The sequence below is a fragment of the Lampetra fluviatilis genome, chromosome 64, assembly GCF_964198595.1.
Source record: "Lampetra fluviatilis chromosome 64, kcLamFluv1.1, whole genome shotgun sequence".
Lineage (NCBI taxonomy): Eukaryota > Metazoa > Chordata > Hyperoartia > Petromyzontiformes > Petromyzontidae > Lampetra > Lampetra fluviatilis.
The window spans coordinates 3,753,423-3,777,930 of NC_136338.1; the positions used below are offsets into that span (position 1 = coordinate 3,753,423).

General features: G+C 55.6%; 1 protein-coding gene across 1 annotated transcript in view; it reads left to right on the top strand.

Moving 5' to 3' along the window:
- The window catches only part of LOC144951969 (kinesin-like protein KIF18A), a 167,634-nt gene that overhangs the window by 114,171 nt on the left and 28,955 nt on the right, over nucleotides 1-24,508 (top strand). The window contains exons 12-13 of the mRNA XM_078882341.1: nucleotides 14,327-14,497; nucleotides 15,603-15,724. Coding sequence (XP_078738467.1) covers nucleotides 14,327-14,497; nucleotides 15,603-15,724 — 293 coding nt within the window. The remainder of the gene's footprint in view (nucleotides 1-14,326; nucleotides 14,498-15,602; nucleotides 15,725-24,508) is intronic.

Genomic DNA, 24,508 nt, shown 5'->3' on the forward strand with positions numbered 1-24,508 from the left:
ACTCACGTCACTCCTACTCACTCACGTCACTCTTCCTACTCACTCACATCCTACTCACTCACCTCCTACTCACTCACTCACGTCATCGTCCTACGTCACATCACTCCTACTCACGTCACTCCTTCACTCCTACTCACTCACTCCTACTCACTTCACTTCTCACTCCTACTCACTCTACTCACGTCCTACTCACTCACTCCTACTCACATCACTCCACCACTCCTACTCTACTCACTAGCAGCTCACGTCCTACTCACTCTTCTACTCTCACTCACTCCTACTCACTCACTCCTACTCATCCTACTCACTCCTACTCACTCCTACTCACTCCTCCTACTCACTCACTCCTACTCACTCCTACTCACTCACTCCTACTCACTCACTCCTACTCACTCCTACTCACTCACTCCTACTCACTCACTCCTACTCACTCACTCCTACTACTCTCACTCACTCCTACTCACTCACTCCTACCACTCCTCTACTCACTCACTCCTACTCACTCACTACCTACTCACTCACTCCTACTCACTCCTACTCACTCCTACTCACTCACTCCTACTCACTCCTACTCTACTCACTCCTACTCACTCACTCTACTCACTCACTCCTACTCACTCACTCCTACTCACTCACTCACTCACTCCTACTCACTCACTCCTACTCACTCACTCCTACTCACTCACTCCTACTCACTCACTCCTACTCACTCACTCACTCACTCCTACTCACACACTCCTACTCACTCACTCCTACTCACTCACTCCTACTCACGTCACTCCTACTCACTCACTCTACGTCACTCCTACTCACTCACTCCTACCACTCACTCCTACTCACTCACTCACTCACTCCTACTCACTCACGTCCTACTCACTCACTCCTACTCACTCACTCCTACTCATCACTCACTCCTACTCACTCACTCATCCTACTCACATCCTCACTCCTACACTCACTCCTACTCACTCATCCCTCCTCACTCTCCACTCCTACTCACTCACTCCTACTCACTCACTCCTACTCACTCCTACTCACTCACTCCTACTCACTCACTTCCTACTCACTCCTACTCACTCACTCCTACTCACTCACTCCTACTCACTCCTACTCACTCACCTCCTACTCACTCACTCCTACTCACTCACTCCTACTCACTCCTACTCACTCTCACTCCTACTCACTCACTCCTACTCACTCCTACTCACTCACTCCTACTCCTACTCACTCACTCCTACTCACATCTACTCACCTACTCACTCACATCCTACTCACTCACTCCTACTCACTCCTACTCACTCACTCCTACTCACTCCTACTCACTCACTCCTACTCACTCACTCCTACTCACTCCTACTCACTCCTACTCACTCATCTACTCACTCACTCCTACTCACTCACTCCTACTCACTCACTCTACTCACTCACTCCTACTCACTCCTACTCACATCCTACTCACTCACCTACTCACTCCTACTCACTCACTCCTACTCACTCACTCCTACTCACTCCTACTCACTCACTCCTACTCACTCACTCCTACTCACTCACTCTACTCACTCCTCCTCATCCACTCACTCCTACTCACTCACTCACTCTACTCACTCCTACTCACCTCCTTACTCACTCACTCCTACTCACTCCTACTCACTCACTCACTCCTATTCACTCCTACTCACTCACACTCTACTCACTCCTCCTACTCACTCCTACTCACTCACTCCTCCTACTCACACTCCTACTCACTCCTACTCACTCACTCCTACTCACTCACTCCTACTCACTCCTACTCACTCACTCCTACTCACTCACTCCTACTCCTCCTACTCACTCCTCTACTCACTCACTCCTACTCACTCACTCCTCCTACTCACCTCTCTACTCACTCCTACTCACTCACTCACTTCCTACTCACTCCTACTACTCACTCACTTCCTACTCACCTACTCACTCCTACTCACTCACTCCTACTCACTCTACTCACTCCTACTCACTCACTCCTACTCACTCACTCACTCACTCCTACTCACTCACTCCTACTCCTCACTCCACTCACTCCTACTCACTCACTCACTCCTACTCACTCCTACTCTCTCTACTCACTCACTCACTCACTCTCACTCACTCACTCCTCACTCACTCCTACTCACTCACTCCTACTCACTCCTCCTACTCACTCCTACTCACTCACTCCTACTCACTCACTCCTACTCCTCCTACTCCTCCTACTCACTCCTACTCACTCACTCCTACTCACTCACTCTCCTACTCACTCCTACTCACTCACTCCTACTCACTCACTCCTACTCACACTCACTCACTCCTACTCACTCCTCCTACTCACTCTACACCACTCCTACTCACTCACTCCTACTCACTCACTCACTCACTCCCTACTCACTCACTCCTACTCACTCACTCCTACTCCTCTACTCACTCCTACTCACTCACTCCTCACTCACTCTACTCACTCTACTCACTCACTCCTACTCACTCACTCCTACTCACTCACTCACTCTACTCACTCACTCCTACTCACTCACTCCTACTCACTCCTACTCACTCACTCACTACTCCTCACTCCTACTCACTCACTCCTACTCACTCACTCTACTCACTCTACTCACTCCTACTCACTCCTACTCACTCACTCCTACTCACTCCTACTCACTCACTCCTACTCACTCACTCTACTCACTCCTACTCACTCCACTCCCTACTCACTCACTCCTACTCACTCACTCCTACTCACTCCTCACTCACTCTCACTCTACTCTACTCACTCCTACTCACTCCTACTCACTCACTCCTACTCACTCCTCACTCACTCACTCCTACTCACTCACTCCCTACTCACTCACTCCTACTCACTCCTACTCACTCACACTCCTACTCACTCACTCCTACTCACTCACTCCTACTCATCATCCTACTCACTCACTCACTCACTCCTACTCACTCACTCCTACTCACTCACTCCTACTCACTCACTCCTACTCACTCACTCCTACTCACTCACTCACTCACTCCTACTCACTCACTCCTACTCACTCACTCACTCACTCCTACTCACTCACTCCTACTCACTCACTCCTACTCACTCACTCCTACTCACTCACTCACTCACTCCTACTCACTCACTCCTACTCACTCACTCCTACTCACTCACTCACTCACTCCTACTCACTCACTCCTACTCACTCACTCCTACTCACTCACTCCTACTCACTCACTCCTCACTCACTCCTACTCACTCACTCACTCCTACTCACTCTCCTACTCACTCACTCACTCCTACTCACTCACTCCTACTCACTCACCTACTCACTCCTACTCACTCACTCCTACTCACTCACTCCTACTCACTCCTACTCACTCACTCCTACTCACTCACTCCTACTCACTCTACTCACTCACTCCTACTCACTCACTCCTACTCACTCACTCCTACTCACTCCTACTCACTCACTCCTACTCACTCCTACTCACTCCTACTCCTCACTCACTCCTACTCACTCCTACTCACTCACTCCTACTCACTCACTCCTACTCACTCCTACTCACTCACTCCTACTCACTCACTCCTACTCACTCCTACTCACTCACTCCTACTCACTCACTCCTACTCACTCACTCCTACTCACTCACTCCTACTCACTACTCACTCCTACTCACTCCTACTCACTCACTCCTACTCACTCACTCCTACTCACTCCTACTCACTCACTCCTACTCACTCACTCCTACTCACTCCTACTCACTCACTCCTACTCACTCACTCCTACTCACTCACTCCTACTCACTCCTACTCACTCACTCCTACTCACTCCTACTCACTCACCTCCTACTCACTCCTACTCACTCACTCCTACTCACTCCTACTCACTCACTCACTCCTATTCACTCCTACTCACTCCTCCTACTCACTCCTACTCACTCACTCCTACTCACTCACTCCTACTCACTCCTACTCACTCACTCCTACTCACTCACTCCTACTCACTCCTACTCACTCACATCCTACTCACTCACTCCTACTCACTCTTACTCACTCACTCCTACTCACTCACTCCTACTCACTCCTACTCACTCACTCCTACTCACTCACTCCTACTCACTCCTACTCACTCACTCCTACTCACTCCTACTCACTCACTCACTCCTACTCACTCCTACTCACTCCTACTCACTCACTCCTACTCACTCACTCACTCCTACTCACTCACTCCTACTCACTCACTCACTCCTCCTACTCACTCACTCCTACTCACTCACTCCTACTCACTCCTACTCACTCACTCACTCCTCCTACTCACTCCTACTCACTCCTCCTACTCACTCACTCACTCACTCCTACTCACTCCTACTCACTCCTACTCACTCACTCACTCCTACTCACTCCTCCTACTCACTCCTACTCACTCCTACTCACTCACTCCTACTCACTCCTACTCACTCACTCACTCCTCCTACTCACTCCTACTCACTCCTCCTACTCACTCACTCACTCACTCCTACTCACTCACTCCTACTCACTCTACTCACTCACTCCTCCTACTCACTCACTCCTACTCACTCACTCCTACTCACTCCTACTCACTCCTCCTACTCACTCACTCCTACTCACTCCTACTCACTCACTCCTACTCACTCACTCCTACTCACTCACTCCTACTCACTCACTCCTACTCACTCCTACTCACTCACTCCTACTCACTCCTACTCACTCACTCTACTCACTCACTCCTACTCACTCACTCCTACTCACTCCTACTCACTCACTCCTACTCACTCACTCCTACTCACTCCTACTCACTCTCTCCTACTCACTCACTCCTACTCACTCACTCCTACTCACTCCTACTCACTCCTCCTACTCACTCACTCCTACTCACTCACTCCTACTCACTCCTACTCACTCCTCCTACTCACTCACTCCTACTCACTCACTCCTACTCACTCCTACTCACTCACTCCTACTCACTCACTCCTACTCACCCCTACTCACTCCTCCTACTCACTCACTCCTACTCACTCCTACTCACTCCTACTCACTCACTCCTACTCACTCACTCCTACTCACTCCTACTCACTCCTACTCACTCACTCCTACTCACTCACTCCTACTCACTCCTACTCACTCACTCCTACTCACTCACTCCTACTCACTCCTACTCACTCCTCCTACTCACTCACTCCTACTCACTCATACTCACTCCTCCTACTCACTCACTCCTACTCACTCCTACTCACTCACTCCTACTCACTCACTCCTACTCACTCCTACTCACTCACTCCTACTCACTCACTCCTACTCACTCACTCACTCCTACTCACTCCTCCTACTCACTCCTACTCACTCCTACTCACTCACTCCTACTCACTCACTCCTACTCACTCACTCACTCCTACTCACTCACTCACTCCTCCTACTCACTCCTACTCACTCCTCCTACTCACTCACTCACTCACTCCTACTCACTCCTACTCACTCCTACTCACTCACTCCTACTCACTCACTCCTACTCACTCCTCCTACTCACTCACTCCTACTCACTCACTCCTACTCACTCCTACTCACTCACTCCTACTCACTCACTCCTACTCACTCCTACTCACTCACTCCTACTCACTCACTCCTACTCACTCACTCCTACTCACTCACTCCTACTCACTCCTACTCACTCACTCCTACTCACTCCTACTCACTCACTCCTACTCACTCACTCCTACTCACTCACTCCTACTCACTCCTACTCACTCACTCCTACTCACTCCTACTCACTCTCTCCTACTCACTCACTCCTACTCACTCCTACTCACTCACTCCTACTCACTCACTCCTACTCACTCCTACTCACTCACTCCTACTCACTCACTCCTACTCACCCCTACTCACTCCTCCTACTCACTCACTCCTACTCACTCCTACTCACTCCTACTCACTCACTCCTACTCACTCACTCCTACTCACTCCTACTCACTCCTACTCACTCACTCCTACTCACTCACTCCTACTCACTCCTACTCACTCACTCCTACTCACTCACTCCTACTCACTCCTACTCACTCACTCCTACTCACTCACTCCTACTCACTCCTACTCACTCCTCCTACTCACTCACTCCTACTCACTCCTACTCACTCCTCCTACTCACTCACTCCTACTCACTCCTACTCACTCACTCCTACTCACTCCTACTCACTCACATCCTACTCACTCACTCCTACTCACTCACTCCTCCTACTCACTCACTCCTACTCACTCACTCCTCCTCACCCTCCTCCTCCTTCCACTCTCCCCCACGCCCACCCAGCACAGCTGCAGCGATGCGATACATCGTCACGACTCCGGGGGGGCGGTGGGATCGCGATTAGGTTCGAGAATCGGTAGATTTACTTGGTCCCTCCAAATTGTGTTGTTACGCAATGTACTTGTTTCTCTGTCCGTCTGTCTGTCTCGTGCGTGTGCTGTCTTGTCTGTCTCACTTGGACTGCGCGTGCCTCGCTTGAATCGCCTGTCCCCCCCCCCCCCCCTCTTTCCGTGGTTTCATGAGCGTCTCCTACGCCGCGCCGTTTCTCCTTTGCTTCGTCGTTGTCGCCGTCCCTTCATCTGTCGCTGCCTCTCGTTCTCTGCGCGTCGCGTCTCGTCTCGTGGATTGAATTTGCGGATCGCCCCCCCCCCACCCCTCTCCCTCCTCGCTTGTTTCTGCTTACTTATGTTTTATTTATCCGCCGTGCGTTCCGCCCGCCCTGGTCGTGTCGTTTGCCGTGCATTCGTGTTGCCGTGCATTTGTTTGCCGCGCATTCGTGTTGCCGTGCATTTGTTTGCCGCGCATTCGTTTGCCGTGCACTTCGTTTGCCGTGCATTCGTTTTGCCGCGCATTCGTTTGCCGCGCATTCGTTTTGCCGCGCATTCGTTTGCCGTGGCATTCGTTTGCCGTGCACTCGTTTGCCGTGCACTCGTTTGCCGTGCACTCGTTTGCCGTGCACTCGTTTGCCGTGCACTCGTTTGCCGTGCACTCGTTTGCCGTGCACTCGTTTGCCGTGCATTCGTTTGCCGTGCACTCGTTTGCCGTGCACTCGTTTGCCGTGCACTCGTTTGCCGTGCATTCGTTTGCCGTGCACTCGTTTGCCGTGCACTCGTTTGCCGTGCACTCGTTTGCCGTGCACTCGTTTGCCGTGCACTCGTTTGCCGTGCACTCGTTTGCCGTGCACTCGTTTGCCGTGCACTCGTTTGCCGTGCATTCGTTTGCCGTGCACTCGTTTGTCGTGCAATCGTTTGCCGTGCATTGGTTTGCCGTGCATTCGTTTTGCCGTGCATTCGTTTTGCCGTGCATTCGTTTTGCCGTGCATTCGTTTTGCCGTGCATTCGTTTTCCGTGCATTCGTTAACGCGCGCCTTGAATGTAACGCGAGCTGCACCGTCGGCGCATGTCGCACCGACGGGGATTCTCGCGGTTTCGAAGCGTGCGTGGCGTCGGCCGCGACAAGTCGATGCGTCGTTGACACCCCGACGGCAAACGGACGGTTGGGCAGGCACGCACATCGAGCGGTTTCCTGCCCACGCCGGCAACGAGAACACGTGAGCAGCCCGGGAGACGGTGGTGGAAATTTCCTGCGTTCCTATGACGGTTGGCGAGTCGATCCACAAGGCGGTCACCGTTGACTCGTGCACAAAGTGGTACCTATTTTATCGCCGCGCGCTTGTGTGTGTGTGTGTGTAGGGAGCGGTTTAGCGCTACGCTGCGCTACCGACCCGGCGACCCGAGTTCGATTACCTCTCATGGCCACCAACAGCAGTGACGATTATCTGAACCGGTCCTGGGCCTCCCCTAGGTTGACTCTGCCTCAAATGAGTACCTGGTGCGGTGTGTAAATATCTCCACTGGGGAGACAAAGGCGGCCACCCACCCCCCGCGTGTGCCGTGCCGTGCCGTGCTGTGCCGGCCTTCATACTTGCTTGCTCACAGCCATTGCCCCAAACGACTGTTGAGTTGTGTGTGTGTATCTGTGCTGAGTCGTGTGTGTGTGTGTGTGTTGAGTTTGTGCATCCGTCCCTCTCCATTTGCGCGTCCAATCCGGCAAGATGAAATATTTCCCGAGGCCCTCTCCCCTCTTAATCCTGCAGAGCCTTGGCAAGCGTCTTTGGCGGAATCGCGTAAAGGTCGTGCCGTGCTCTGCACGGATCGTTATTCATCTCTTTCTAGTTGTGGAGGAGGGTTTTCTTTTTTTTGGGAAGCAACTTGGTTTTTCTTAAGCGGCGGTGCTGGTGGTGGTGGTGGTGGCGGCGGTGGTGGTGGTGGTTCTGGCAAGGCCCAGAATGCGAATGTCCCTTTTCTGGCCCCCCGACCTCCCACTACCACTTCCCCCCCCCCCCACCCACTCTGCCCCCCACACTACCACCGTTTCTCCCCCCCCTCACTACCACCGTCACCCACCACACTACCACCGTCACCCCCCCATGAATATTACCATCGCCCACCCCCCCACTACCCCCCCCCCCACTCCCCCCCCCACTACCATCGTTCCCACCCCCCACTACCCCCCCCCCACTCCCCCCCACACTCCCATCACCCCACTACCCCCCGCACTCCCCCCACACTACCATCGCCCACCCCCCCACTACCCCCCCCCCACTCCCCCCCCCACTCCCATCGCCCCCCTCCCCCACCCTTGTGGCTCCCGCCACCACGTGCCTGGCTGCTCGCTGCCCTACTGCAGACACGTGGAGTTGGGGGTGGTGGTGGTGGTGGTGATGGTGGTGGTGGGTGGGCAGGGGTGGGGTGATGAGGGGGGGCGAGCGGAGGGGGTATAAATAATTAAATAATTCGGGAGCTCCCCCCCACTTCAAAAAATATTCATTTGATGAGTTTTTCCTCCCCCCCCGTCTCTTCTGCTGCTGCTGCTGCTTGGTAGTGGAGTTTGTGAGATGAAAAAGAAATGAAATTAAGCGAGCGGCAGGAGATCTCTCCCCCTCACCTCGTTGCCACACCGCCTTGAGGGGGCCACTCGCAAGCCCCCCCCCCCCTCTCCACACACCTCCTTGAGGGGGCCACTCGCAAGGCCCCCCCCCCTCTCCACACACCTCCTTGAGGGGGCCACTCGCAAGCCCCCCCCCCCTCTCCACACACCTCCTTGAGGAGGCCACTCGCAAGCCCCCCCCTCTCCCCACCTCCTTGAGGAGGCCACTCGCAAGGCCCCCCCCCCCCCCCTCTCCACACCTCCTTGAGGGGGCCACTCGCAAGGCCCCCCCCCCCCTCCCCACACCTCCTTGAGGGCACCACTCGCAAGGCCCCCCCCCCCTCTCCCCACCTCCTTGAGGGGGCCACTCGCACGGCCCCCTCCCCCTCTCCCCACCTCCTTGATGAGGCCACTCGCAAGGCCCCCCCCCCTCCCCACACCTCCTTGAGGGGGCCACTCGCAAGGCCCCCCCCTCCTCCCCACACCTCCTTGAGGGGGCCACTCGCAAGGCCCCCCCCCTCCCCACACCGCCGGCTGCCCTGCAAGTAGCGCGCACTTTTTTCCGCTTCTCGCTCAAGCACATGAACGAAAGTAATAATGCTGCTGATGATGATGCTGATGATGATGTAAAATAATAATAATATTAAATAATAATAAAACAAAACCCGCCGGGCCGTACCCCACCGTACGACGGCTCGGTTGGAGAGGGAGAGAGGGAGGGAGGGAGAGAGAATAAATAAATGAAAATAAAAAAAGCAAGCCGGCTCGGTTGACGAATTTGTCCGACGCCGATCTCGTTAAGGAAATTAACGCCGGTGCCAGGATCTCTGCGCCCCCTCCCCCCCCGCCACGCCGCGATTATTGCAGCGATCCGTCACGGATCTCCGGCCCCATCGCCAGCGCCGGCTCTCCTCGCACCGCCCCCCCTCCGGGTAGAACAGCTCCCTAATTAAAAAATCTATATTGGACGTAAATAACGGCATCGGCTTGGCAACCACGGGCGGCCAGCGCCGCTACTCGCGGGACGTGTTCTGCCGGTGCCGGCCAGATGGGCCGGAGCGTGCGGCCGCCCCCCCCCCACCCACCCACCCACCAACCCACGCTCACTCAAGACGCTAACCCTCAAATTAACAACGATGCCATTTGTTTAACACCCTTCCCTCCATCCCCCCATTCTCACCGGGACGACGCTGCTGCTGCTGCTGTTGCTGCAGCGGTCGGCACGCTCAGAGTGCTACCGCTACCGTTACCGCATCCCGCCACCGTGCAATCCATCGGTTAGAGCAGCGGTCGGGAACCTATGGCTCGCGAGCCATATATGGCTCTTCTGGTGACGGCATATGGCTCCCAGACAATTTTGAGTTGAAAAAAAAATAAAAAAAATCAGTTTGGAACTGATTTTAAAATACTTGTGATATTGCTTAATAGTACTGTGTCATTTTAAAGTAAACAGAAATTAGTTTTGCATGAAGCTCAACCTCACCACGTACGAACCAGACTACAAGGCCATCAGCAAAACCACGCAGCACCAGAAGTCGCATTAAAAGTAAGACATATTTAATTTATTATACGTTAAAAACACTATATGGCTCTCAATGAAATATATTTAGAAATATTTGGCTTTTATGGCTCTCCCAGTCAAAAATGTTCCCGACCCCTGGGTTAGACGATCAGCATGCCGGGTGGCGGTGGGTTGTGCGTGTCTACGTACGTGTTGGAACTTTTTTCGCGCCGCCGCACGTAGCCAACCGTGATAATCGGAGGTGCGGGTAAAGTCACGTAGAAGGGAAATAATAAAATGATAAAAATAAAACATAATGAAATACAATTCTCACGACGTTTCGGCCACAACGCAAGCAGCCGTCCTCAGGTGAAGAACAGGTCTGTCGGTAAAGTCACGTAGAATGGAAGTAATAAAATAATAAAACGTAATAAAATACAATTCTCACGACGTTTCGGCCACAACGCAAGCAGCCGTCCTCAGGTGAAGAACAGGTCTGTCGGTAAAGTCAAGTAGAATGGAAGTAATAAAATAATAAAACGTAATAAAATACAATTCTCACGACGTTTCGGCCACAACGCAAGCAGCCGTCCTCAGGTGAAGAACAGGTCTGTGTATTTCACACACTGTCTTCTCGACAGACCTGTTCATCACCTGAGGGACGGCTGCTTGCGTTGTGGCCGAAACGTCGTGAGAATTGTATTTTATTATGTTTTATTTTTATTATTTTATTATTTCCATTCTACGTGACTTTACCGAAAGAACCAAGAAGATGAATCCCTGCAGTCACGAAAGCTTTAAATCGAAATTTTATTATGTTTTATTTTTATTATTTTATTATTTCCATTCTACGTGACTTTACCGAAAGAACCAAGAAGATGAATCCCTGCAGTCACGAAAGCTTTAAATCGAAATTTAAACTAAACAACGTTGAACTTCTTTCGCACCGTTGCACGTAGCCAACCGTGATAATCGGAGGTGCGGGGGGGGGTAGCGGTTAAAACAAAATGTGGGTGAACGCACGTTGTCCAAGCCAACGGAACAGCGCGGAAGAGTAGGCCAACTACGATACAGAGGGGGATGGGGGCGGGCGGGCGGCCGAGCGAGCGCTCCAGCGCGGGGAAGGCCGCTTTCGCGAGCAGTGACGCGAACGAGTGAGCGTGCAAATAACGCAAGGCCTTTTGCCCCCACCTCCACCACCAATCCCCTCTTTTACCTCCTGTCAATCCCGGCAGAACGACGCCCGGTCTCTAAAATCTTGATGAGGAAGGTGCTGCTGCTGCTGCTAGCGCCGGGGACGTTTCGTCCAATTCCTCGCTCGTTAAGGAGTCGCTTGTTTATAAATCCTTTATATTAAGTTCACTTGCTTGCTTGCTTGCGCGCTTACGACCGTGCAAATCTTTCGGTCGTTTTTTAACCCACTTCCCGTGATCCAATCGCGCTGACATTTTAGCACACAGACTCGTTGTGCGTGACAATTTATTTTCGTGAAATTTTTTTTTCCAAAATTTCCCACTTTTTAGGAAAAAAAAAAATGTCATATTTAATTTAAAATACCAATGTGATAAAAATGAAACTCTTACTCAAGAGAAACAGAAATGAATAATAAAATAAAACCGATGCCACTCGTATAAAGGATTTATAGTGAAAAACTTTGTTTTTACGGGTTCATTTTTTGTTTTGCCGTTGGCCGAGCGAGGGGAGAGTCACCGGGAGAAGCCGCGTCCGGGGAGAGGGGAGGAGGGAGCGGAGACGATCTTGTTGCCTAAACACGGTGCCCCCCCCCCACCCCCCCCCCGAGGTGACACGCTGGGGGGGTGGGGGTCGTGGACCGTGTACTCGCCCGGGCACCGGTGCATGCTCCCTCCGCGGCTTGTGGCGCTTGCTAGCGGATCCGCTAATATGTACGACGTTTTAACGCGAAAAATGATGACGCCTCCTTCCCGCTGCGTGGCGCAGGGGGGAAGCGTGCAGGTGCTGCCCTGCAATTTCTTCCGTTCTCGCCCCGCTGGACTCACTCCAAGCGGAAGCGCTTGCGTAGAGAGTTCCCTCGGCCGGGGAGATGTTCACCACCTCGCCTGCTGCTGTACATTTGGAGGCTGCGTGTCTCAGAGGTCGCAACCGGGTACCCGATACCCGTACCCTACCCGATACCTGGCCGGGTACGGGTACCCGTTTGCGACCCTGGTGCGGCCGGGTACGGGTAGGCCGTGAGTCACTGGTGAGTCACCGTTTGTCACTCATTTCCCAACGTCTTGTCTCTTCTCACAATTCAAGTTCCTAGAATCAACCCACCCGCGCCTGCAACGTGGCTTCATCCCAGAGGTCGCAATCAGGTACCCGATACCCGTACCCGGCCGGGTACGGGTAGCCGGGTATCGGGTAGGGTACGGGTATCTGGTACCCGGTTGCGACCCTGGTGCGGCCAGGGACGGGTAAGGAATCAAAACCCGTTTGCGACCTCTGGCGTGTCTCTCTCGTTCTTTCTTTCTCTCCCCGTGGTCGGGTGGATTTTTCTCCGGGTGATGTTGAGGTTTTTTCCCCTCCACATTGCTTTTGTTGAGCTGTCACTTGTGGCCAGGTCGCCTCTGATAAAGAACTACGTAGCTCAGTGGGTGCCTTGCCTGGTCAAATGAAAAAACTAGAAATAGTGCAGGCGTGTGAGCCTAGACAAATAATAATTGGCGCGTTTCAACGCGCGTACACCAGGTGACCAGTCAATTCGTCTTGCTCCGTCGGCTGGTGGAGGTGCTTGAAGACACAATTTCGAAGAATAAAATTGCATTTAGGGCCATCAGCCCCCCCACGGTCCATTCTTTGTCGAGCCGATTCGAAAACCGCCCAGGGCTCTGCACGGAGAGAACAAATGCCGCTGGAAAACATTGGAACAGGATGCCATAGGGTAGTGGGTGAACTTTTGAGGGCCGAGAAGACAGGGAGACCGATAGAACGCGGAGATGGATGCGGCGAGACATCGATGAGAGGCAGATACAGAGGCAAAGAGTTACAGATGGACATCGATACAGACAGACAGAAAGGAGAGCAATAGGGAGAGACACAGGGAGGGAGACTGAGGATAGATACACGTAGAGTGAGGAGAGAGACGGAGAGAGGGTGAGGAGAGAGACGGAGCGAGTTTGCATGTGTCTCTCCCCGTGCTTGCGTGGATTTTTCCCCGGGTCCTCCAGTTTTCCCTTCCCACATTTCGGAACAAAGCGTTTAGCGCGGCGGTTCTTAACCTGGGGGTGTGCGAGATGCCCCCCTTCTGAGGTTAAGAACCACTGGTTTTCGAGTCAAAGCCTCTTCTTGTTATTGTGGGTGCCCCCCGACCCCTGATTTTGGCGAATGGCAACTGCTGTCGGCTTCGGGGGATAGCGAGGTGCCCCCAGACGTTGACGGCACGGCGGGGCAGAGCCTGCAAGCGGTCTCGTAGTTGGCGGGGCGGGGGGCGACGGTCGATCGCTTCTCCAGCCGGGCGGCCCGCGGGCGATTTCGCTCGTTGGGTTTCGTGCACCGCCGGCGCGCGCCGACGCACGCTCTCGTTACAGCGGCCTCGCCAGGGAGAGGCCTTTCACGTTCGCCGCGACGCGCGCGGCCACCGCGCCCGGCGGTGTTTTGCCAGGGTGGCCGCCGTGGGGGGTCCCGGAACCTGCGAACCTCCGCAGACGAGCGGCCCGACGTCTTTCAAAACGGCGGTGCGAGCGAGCAGTGGGTCGGCGTGCCGCTCACCGCGTGCCACCGCGTGCCACCGCGTGCCACCGCGTGCCGACCCGTGCCGGCCTTGGTGGGGGCCCGCCGTCCCGTTAAAGGGCCGCCCCCTCGGGGTTTTGACCTGTCCTCGTCGGCGTCTGCGTGCCCGCAGGCGACGGGCCGCCTGGAGCGGTGCACGGCGGCGGCTCGCGCGCGGCGGGAGCACATGGAGGAGCGGCGGCGCGCCGTGGAGACGCGGCTCAAGGACAACACGGAGCGGCTCAGGGCGCGGGTGGCGGAGGCCGTGCTGCCCTCGGACGGGCACGACGTCGCCCTCTCGCAGGTGGGAGAAACGCACCACGTGGGGGGGGGGGGTGGGGGGGGGGTTGGGGGGCCCGCGGCGGCTTCACTTGGGCCGTCGGCTCGACGCGCTGCCCCGTCGCTCGATTCCCGCTCGCCGGCAAATATCGGCGACGGGGGGCCCCGTCCTCAAAACGAGTACCCGGTTTGCCGCCGGGATGATTGTGATGATGGTGATGATGATGATGATGGTGGTGGTGATGATGGTGATGGTGAAGATGGTGATGATGGTGGTGGTGATGATGGTGATGATGGTGGTGATGGTGGTGATGGTGAAGATGGTGATGATGGTGATGGTGATGATGGTGATGGTGAAGATGGTGGTGATGGTGATGATGGTGGTGATGATGGTGATGGTGATGATGGTGATGATGATGGTGATGATGGTGATGATGGTGGTGGTGATGATGGTGATGATGATGGTGGTGGTGGTGGTGGTAGTGGTGATGATGGTGGTGATGATGGTGATGGTGATGGTGGTGATGATGGTGGTGATGATGATGATGATGGTGGTGATGGTGGTGGTGATGGTGATGATGGTGGTGATGATGGTGATGGTGGTGGTGATGGTGATGATGGTGATGATGGTGATGGTGATGATGGTGATGATGATGGTGATGATGACGATGGTGATGATGATGGTGATGATGATGGTGATGGTGATGATGGTGGTGGTGATGATGATGGTGGTGATGATGGTGGTGGTGATGGTGATGATGGTGATGGTGGTGGTGATGATGATGGTGATGATGGTGGTGGTGATGATCATGGTGATGATGGTGATGATGGTGGTGATGATGGTGATGATGGTGGTGATGATGATGATGATGATGGTGGTGATGATGGTGATGGTGAAGATGATGGTGATGGTGAAGATGATGATGATGGTGGTGTGCGGTGCTGGCCACGTCGGCCTCGGCGGGGCCTTTGTCTTTGGAGCGGCGTCGCGGGAACCCGGCGGCGACCCGAGTTCGATTCCCGCTCGACGGCGAACAACAACAATAACAACAATAACAACAATAACAACAATAACAACAATAACAACAACAACAACAATAATTCTTGAACGTGTCCCGCGTGGCGTGCAGTTGCTGGCGCTGGGCGTGAGCGGCATGCAGCACGAGCAGGAGGCGGGGGGCCTGCGCGAGTGCCTGCAGCACGCCGGGCGACTCGCTCGCCTGCACGACACGGACCGCCAGCACACGGAGCGGTGAGCCGCGTGCGTGTGTGTGTGTCGTTGGTACAGTAGGGGGCCACAGGTGGTGCATCAGCCAGTCGTCTCGGTCATCTCGGTCAGTCGACCCCCGTGGCACCTGCTGGGTCTGCCCCGTGACCTCCTGCCAGCGGGCGCTCGACACTTCACGTGGTAGCCTCAAGGGGCACGTGGCCTGGCACAAGCGTCGTGGTGACGTCACCGCCACTTAGTGGCGAATGGCGGTTGTTGTTGTTGTGTCGTGGGGAGCGGTAGTGTAGCGGTTAGCGCGCTGCGCTATGAACCTGGCGACCCAGGTTCGATTCCCGCTCATGGCTAACACCAGTGACGATTATCTGAACCGGTCCCGGGCCTCCCCTAGGTCGACTCGGCCTGAAATGAGTACCTGGTGCGGTGTGTAAACATCGCCACTCGGGAGACAAAGGCGGCCGGGCGTGGTGCTGGCCACCCACCCCCTCGTGTGCCGTTCCGGCCTTCATAGGTGCTGCTCGCTAGCAGCACTTGCCCCTACAGTCTGTTAAGGCTATACGGGGGATCTTTGTCTTAGTACCTGGTGCAATGTGTAAACATCGCCAATGGGGAGACAAAGGCGGCCGGGCGTGGTGCTGGCCACCCAAACACCCCCTCGTGTGACGTGCCGGCCTTCATCGGTGCTGCTACTCGCTAACAGCACTTGCCCCTGCAGTCTGTTACAGGCTACACGGGGGATCTCTGTGCGCGCGTCGCTTTTCACAGTTTGATGTTGTTGCGCCGTCGGGTTTCGCGTGGAGACCTCGTCCGTTCGGAGCTCTCGCAGCACGCAGCCTCTCCCCAACTCCGTGTTTGTGAGCGGCCCGCTGAAGGAGACATCCAACATCCTTTCCCGAGTGAACCTTCCCCCCCCGTCATCTCGCACTGCCGGTGGTGGTGGGGAGGGGGGGGGGTGGGCGGCTTTCCTTGGGGCCTTCCCGCCCGGCTCTGGCACCAAGAGTAACCGCGGCCGCGTGGCGGGTTGCAAGCCCCGCGCTTTTGAACTCTCTGCGGTGGACGTGACCTTTCCGCTGCATTAATTCCGCCCACCCATGGCCTGCTCCCACGCTCTCCCCCACGTGGTTCTTACCGCGGTGGGTGTTATTCTCGCGGTGGCGCCTACGCTGCCTCTTCCGCAGAAGCGCCGTGCGTGTCTTCTTGGTTCTTTCGGTAAAGTCACGTAGAAGGGAAATAATTTAAAGTAATAAAGTAATTCTCGCGACGTTTCGGCCACAACGCAAGCAGCCGTCCTCAGGTGAAGACCAGGTCTGTCGGGGAGACAAAAAAAAAAATGTAACCGCCGTGCGTGTGTTTGCGCCGTGCGTATGTTTGCGCCGTGCGCGTGTGTTGCTGCTGAGGTGCGGCGGTTCGCGCTGCGCCGCGAACCCGGCGGCCCGAGTTCGATTCCCCGCTCACGGCCGACACCGGTGACGATTATCTGAGCCGGTCCTGGGCCTCCCCCCGAGGTCGACTCAGCCTGAAATGAGTACCCGGTGTGGTGGGTAAACATCGCCGTTCTAGCCTTCACAGGTGCTCGCTAACAGCACTTGCCCCAACAGTCTGTGAAGGCTACGCGGTGGATCTTTTGTTTTCTTTGTTGTGTGTGGGGGCAATGCTCTGCGAACCGGCGAGCCGAGTTCGACTCCCGCCCACGGCCAACACCTCAAATGAGCGCCTGGTGCTCTGTGTCCACCCACGCCCTCGTGTGCCGTGCCGGCCTTCATAGGTGATGCTCGCTAACAGCACTTGCCCCAGCGGTCTGTTAAGGCGATACGAGGTGGAAGGGGACGTTTGTGTGCGTGTGCGTGCGAACCGTGATACCCATCCGCGCGCGTGCCCCTCCCCTCGCCGGCTCAATGAGGCTCACCGCGACGGTGGCTGCGGTGGCACCGCAGCGGCCCTCCCTCCCGGCTGCCCCGCCGACGGCACCCGACCGGGGACGCTCCCGCGATGCGCGTGGCCGCCGGGCCAACAGACAGATCGCCCTCCCCGACTCCCGGTTGCCCTGGTCAGCCTCGGAATTGATTGCATTCTACCCCCCTCCCCCCCCTCGCCGTTGTGGACTTGGGATGCGATCTCGCCGCTGGAAGACGGCACGACGTAGAGATCCTTGAATCTGTCTGTGTGGATCTGTTGGTGTGGTGCGTGCGTGTGTGTGTTTGTGTGTGTGCACGCGTGTGTGCGTGTGTGTATGTTTGTGTGTGTGCACATGCGTGTGTATGTTTGTGTGTGTGCGTGCACGTGTGTGTGTATGTTTGTGTGTGTGCACGCGTGTGTGCGTGTGTGTATGTTTGTGTTTGTGTGTGTGTGTGCACGCGTGTGTGTATGTGTGTGTGTGTGCACGTGTGTGTGTGTGCCCCCGGTGGGTTTTCTCCGCTGTTCTCCGGCTCCCTCCCACGTTGCGCTCGTTAGTCGCTGGGACCACCGACGCGTCAGCATCCTCCTCGTCAGCGACGCCCGCGGTTCTGCAAATAACGGGGCTCACGTCTTCTCTTCTTAGTTACACGCCAAATTCAACAAAATAGTTTTGCCCACTCTCGTTCCGTGGTCGGCAAGCCGTAAAGTAAAAAAAAAAATTGGCAAAACCGTCACCTCCGTCACGGCGCGCCGGGTTTTCGGACTGCCCGATGCGTCTGTTTTTTGCTCGACCCCGCTCCGTGCGTCGTCCCTCCCCCTAATGAAGCGTCAACCCCGCCGGCCGCGCTCGCTCCCCCCCGCAAACTGCAGTCGTTGGAACCGAGCGGGTTGTTTTTTGTGTTTGCGTGCGAAGGCGTGCGTGGTAATTGGGGCGCGTTCCCCGTTTCGTTTCGCGGCGGCGGCGGCCGGGCGAGCGGGCGGGCGGGCGGGCGAGCGGGCGGTCGAGCGTGGTGATTTGAGCGAGCGGAGTTCGCAAACTTCTTCACCTTTGGATAGGTCGCGCGGGGGTGGGGGGGGTGGATGGGGGGGGTGGGGGGGGTAGCCGTGGCCTTCGGAGGGACCGCCCGCGTGCACGCGAAAGCATCGATTCCGGTTGTTTGTTTTTTGTTTTTTCTACTCGCGGTCTTCGTCTTAGCCCCCCCCCCCCCCGCTGCTTCAACTGCGACCGTCCGCTGTGCCCCCCTTCCTGCCCCTGTCACCACCCCCCCCCCCCGCCCCCCCTCGTCACCCTGATGTACGTCGGGGCTGAGCGTCGTGCCGGCCTTCGCCTCCCCCGTAAGGCTGTAGTGGGGTGGGTACATCATCATCATCACCATCATTATCACCATCATCACTATCATTATCACAATCATCACCATCATCATTATCATCATCATCATAACCATCATCATCATCATCACCACCGTCATCATCACCATCATTATCACCATCATCATTATCACCATCATCATAACCATCATCATCATTATCATCATCATCATCATCACCACCATCGTCATTATCAATCACCATTATCATCACCACCATCGTCACCATCATCACCATTATCATGACCGCCATCACCATCATCGTCACCTGCGAGGCGAGAGTGTGAAACGCCGAGGTGACGGTGTGGCGATGACGAGGGTTGACGTGTGCGCGTCGCGGCGAGTGGTGCCGTGATGCGTGCGCCGTTGTCGCCTCTCGCCGGCCCTCCTCAGGGGGAGTGGGGTGGGGGGGGGTGCCATCGGTTTGACCGGGACCGTCTTGCCGTTGACAATGGAGGTGTTTGGAGTCGGAGCGCGTAAATAACGAATGTGCGTCGTTCAACCCGCCGCCAACCTACCAGGCCTCCTGTCGCGTAAACAACACGTGGCCGATTCGTTTGCTCGGGGCAGAGCCGCACCTGGTCGTCGTGTGTCGGAGAATTAAACCGCCCCACCACCACCACCACAGCGTTTGCAATTCGAGTCGCCGTGGCGTTCCGCCGGCAATTACAACTTGGCATCATCATCGGGCGACAGCCAACGTTGTGGAGAAATCCTCCTGGGTTTACCCTCCAGCCGGTGTGCTGCTGTGCTAGCCACGTTTCGTTTACACGACGCAAACCCACCCCCCCCCCCCCCCCCCGTACTAATTGGCCGTGTGTTGGGCGGCGGCGGTGGGGTTTAACGGCACGGCATTCACATCGACGCGACCGATCCCCCCTTCCACGGGTAACGTTGCTCGCGAAATCCCTGCTGCTACGACCACGACTGCGCCTTGTTGAGCTGCTGGCTTGCCCTCGTCGCCAAAAGCCGATCGTTAAACCCGCCGCCTCCGTCGATCGGGGTTCCTGTGGCGTGGGCGGAACGGGCCTTGGGGGGGGTGGGACGGGAAGGCAAAGGGGGCTGGGGGGGGGGGTTAGGTCTAGACCAGTGGTTCTTAACCTTTACCTTGTGCCCCTTTGTTTCTCAGTCGATGTTAATAACTGCATCGGGTTTGGTTTAACACGTCGGGGGCTTTCGCGATCAATGTCACCCGTAATGCAGGTTCTTTTTTGGGGTTGGATTGCGTAAATAAATGTGTCGTTAAAGCCGCCTGGGTGTAACGACGCAATGTGGCTGCCGCCTGTTGAAGCTGGTTGTAATTCTAGATTTGAAGCTTTCGTGACTGCAAGGATTCATATTCTTAGTTTTTTTTCGGTAAAGTCACGTAGGTAAAAAATTTAAATTAATAAAAGTAAAATAAAATAAAAATCACGACGTTTCGGAGGCAACACAAGCTTCCGTCTTCAGGTGGAACCGTCACAGCACGATTGCTGTATCAAGATACAGCCTAAATCAGTGTATCAAGATACAGCCTAAATCAGTGTATCAAGATACAGCAATCGTGCTGTGACGGTTCCACCTGAAGACGGAAGCTTGTGTTGCCTCCGAAACGTCGTGATTTTTATTTTATTTTACTTTTATTAATTTTAATTTTTTACCCGGTTGTAACTCGGATTGTAAATGTTGTGGCTTGGCTCTCCAACACACAACCGCTGTGCCGTACTAGTGACGAATTGGTCACGTTCCGTTTACGTGACATTAACCGTACTAACTGGGCTGTGTCGGGTGGTGGCGGGTTTCACGACACATTTATATTTACGCTATCTCGATGCTTTACCTTCTAAATCTGTGCCAAGGGGCATCACGCACCCCAGGTTAAGAACCACTGCTCTTGACGATGGTGTATTTTGGTGGGAGGACGTGGTTCAGCCGCTGGGGCTAGCCGGTGACGTCTGTGCGCCGGGCAGCGCCGTCGTTGGCAGCACCTCGGATCGGTGGAAGGAAGAACCGCTACGATGACCTGAACAGAAATTTGCGAATCTTTGGTTTCTTTTACAACTCGCCGGCTGCTGCTGCTGCCGCCGCTGCCGCTGCATCAAATCAAATTGTCCCGACGTGTCCAGGTGACACCTCCGCTTTGTTTGGGCTGCGAGTCGGGCGGTGGAGGGCACGAAGTTGCGAATTAACGCGATGCAACCTGCAAGTTCAGACCCGCGGGGCGATAAACATCGGTGTTCGACGGACGCGCGTGCGCGCGCGGTTATTCCGAACCAGCCCGCTCTGAACAGCCGCTCGGAACAGCCTGGGGGGGCACGGCGGTTTTTCCAAACGTCGTGCGCGACGCGCCGGCTATAAATAGGTGCGCGAGCATTTTGGCTTGCCAATAAACGCCTACGGGCACCGTCTGTTCCGAACGGACGCGTCCCGCGAGCCGCGTCGCAGACGCTCGTTCCGAACCGGCGTCCGTGCCGCACGGTCTGAACGGTGGAACGGTGGAACAACGGTGGAATGGTGTAACAACGGTGGAGCGCGTGGAATGGTGGAACAGTGGAACGATAGAATGCTTGAAATGGTGGAACAACGGTGGAATGGTAGAACAGTGGAATGGTGGAACAACGGTGGAATGGTAGAACGGTGGAACAGTGGAACGATAGAATGCGTGGAATGGTGGAACAACGGTGGAATGGTAGGACAGTGGAATGGTGGAACAATGGTGAAAAGCGTGGAACGTGCGATCGCTCGTACGGAGGAGGAGGAGGGCACGCGCACGCGGACAGAATACACGCGACCCGTGATCCGCCACGTTTTAGCAAGCACTTCACATCTGTTCTCAACTTCAAACGGGTGTGGGGGGGGGGGTGGTGGTGATGCATGCGAGGCAAACAGGGTGAGACACGGGGGCTCTGCGCAGCGGAATCGCGCGCTAGTTCGTTCCTCCGTTGAAGCGGCGTAACTACTCGCGACGGGCCGGACGCTCGACTGCCCCCGATCCGGTCAGACCTCGGGGAGCTAAGCAGGAAACCCGAGCCTGGTTTTGGCGCGGCCGGAACATTGGAGGCCACCTGGGGAACACCGCACGAGCCGGCGCCGTGCGGCATCTCGTCCGTGCCCGCCGTTTCGATCGGCACTCCCACGGCGAATTGGCCAGACAATCCCGATGAAGATCTTTGATATCCGGGGGGGGCGGAGGTTCAAGCTGAATTTGGCTTCACCGGAGCGACGAGAGCAGGAGGAGCGTCTTAATCCGCACAAGTGACCCCGGGGTGGGGGGTGGGGGTTGGGGGGTGGGGTCACCAAGATGACAAAACCAACGACGCGAAGCAGAGAGCAGTCGAGCAAAATTTGAAATCGTCAGCCAGCGAATATGCGACGGGCGAATTGCTCGGGGCGGAATATGCGACGGGCGGTCGCCTCCGCGCACGTGTGAGGAAGGTTTCGTGTGCGGTCCGTGCTGAGATTGGCTTTCTCCGGTCAAACGAAGACCACCGTTTTTATTCATACATTTCCAGGGATTAAATGTCATCGTTTACTCTACCCCCCCCCCCCCCCCCCTTAGCCAAACCAACTCGCACCACCTCCCCCCTCCGCCCGGGGTTGACGTGGGAGTCTACTTCAGAAGTTTTGCCAACGACGGTGTGCGGTCGGGCAAGCCGTGTAACCACACACGCTATGCGTCCGCTCTTTTTATATATATTTTTTTATTTTACACAAGAGGGCCCGCGGTTTTCTAATCCGAGATGGCCGACCGGCCGGCCGGTCGGCCCCCCGGTCATCTCGTGCGCGCGCGGAAGCCGAGCGTCAACCTTGAGGACAACCGCGAAAAAACATCGATGTGCCGGCGTTTGCCGCGCTGGCAAGGGGGGCGGAGGCGGCGCGCCGGCGGCGGCGAGAGCCGGGGACGTTGCGAGGAATGCGCAAACGGGAGTCGAGACCCGACCGCTCGCACAAGCCGGGAGAGAGATGCGGAGGGGCGGTGGGGAAGGGAAGGCGGTGGAGGGGATTTGTTTATTTCTTTTTTGTGGTCCCCCTCCTCCTCACAGCCCCCCCCTCCTCCCCTCTCCTGCCTTTATTTTGTTCAATTATTTCCTCCCCCCCCCCTCTCTCTCCGGAGGCCGCATTCTTGCGGTGCCGCTGGCCCCTTCGCGGTCAGGTTGAGCCAGGTGCTGAGCGCGTGTTCGCGAATATCTGAGTCGTGCTGCGAGGCGATGGGTGGCTGTTGTGTACGTGTGTGTGTGTGTCTCAGTGGGTGGGAGTGTTGTGTGTGTGTGTGTGTCAGTGGGTGGGGGCTTGTGTGTGTGTCTCAGTGGGTGGGAGTGTGTGTGTGTGTGTCTCAGTTGGTGTGTGTGTGTGTGTCAGTGGGTGGGGGATTGTGTGTGTGTGTGTCAGTTGGTGTATGTGTGTCAGTGGGTGGGGGCTTGTGTGTGTGTGTGTCAGTTGGTGGGTGTGTGTGTCAGTTGGTGTGTGTGTGTGTGTCAGTGGGTGGAGGCTTGTGTGTGTGTGTGTGTCAGTTGGTGTGTGTGTGTGTGTCAGTGGGTGTATGTGTGTGTGTGTCAGTGGGTGGGGGCTTGTGTGTGTGTGTGTGTCGGTGGGTGGGGGCTTGTGTGTGTGTGTCAGTGGGTGGCTGTAGTGGGAGAGTGTTTGAGTGGATGTGTGTGTGTGTGTATGTCAGTGGGTGGGGGATTGTGTGTGTGTGTGTCAGTGGATGGGGGCTTGTGTGTGTGTGTCAGTGGGTGGCTGTCATGCCTCAGTTATTCTTCGTGCTTTTGGGGTCCCTGACTCTGCTCAATCATGAAGGACCTTCATGATGGTGGGCAGGCCCCTTGTGCAACGGCCGGGAGTTGAGAGCGATTTTCTGTTCACCTTGGGGTGCGACAGGGATGTCCTATGGCCCCTGCGCTATTTAACATTTTCTTTGACCGTGTTGTTTGAGAAGCCTTTTCCTGGATATACGGGTGGAATTTCCATCTGGTACAGATATAATGTGATGCTAATCGATGCCCAGGCGCGGTCAGGGGATGGCTCCCTGCTGCTATGCTGATTTTCTGGTGATTGCCAATCGCCCAGAGAAGGAGTTGGAGGCTTTGCTGCTGAACCTGGAGCGTGCCACTTAGAGATGGGGCCTTACCATCAGCACCACAAAACCCAAGCACCTCCCTAGGTGTTTTACGTCATCGAATGTCCAAAACCCGTCCACTCCTCGCGAGCGATGGAGCAGTTTTGGAGCGTGGAGAAGTTCCCGTACCTGGGCAGTGCGCTTATTACCGATTCCGTTTTGGCAGCGGAGGAACCGGCTACCTGGTCTGTCGCTCCACACAAAGCTCTGGAACTTCTCGGCCGTGATTGTGCCCTCCCCTATGCCGGCTTACGAAATGTGAAGCCGTTTGAAGGGACCGTCTACGGCAGTTTGAAACATTTCAGATCAGCCTGCCCAACGATCCATCATCCCGTGTGTAACCAGGCTGAATTGTGCGTGGAGCTGACGTGATCCTTGAAAGATCCGATCATTCCCATCGGTGAGCTCCTCCGGCAGGCGTGGCTGCGTTGGCTGGATCATGTAGCCCGCTTG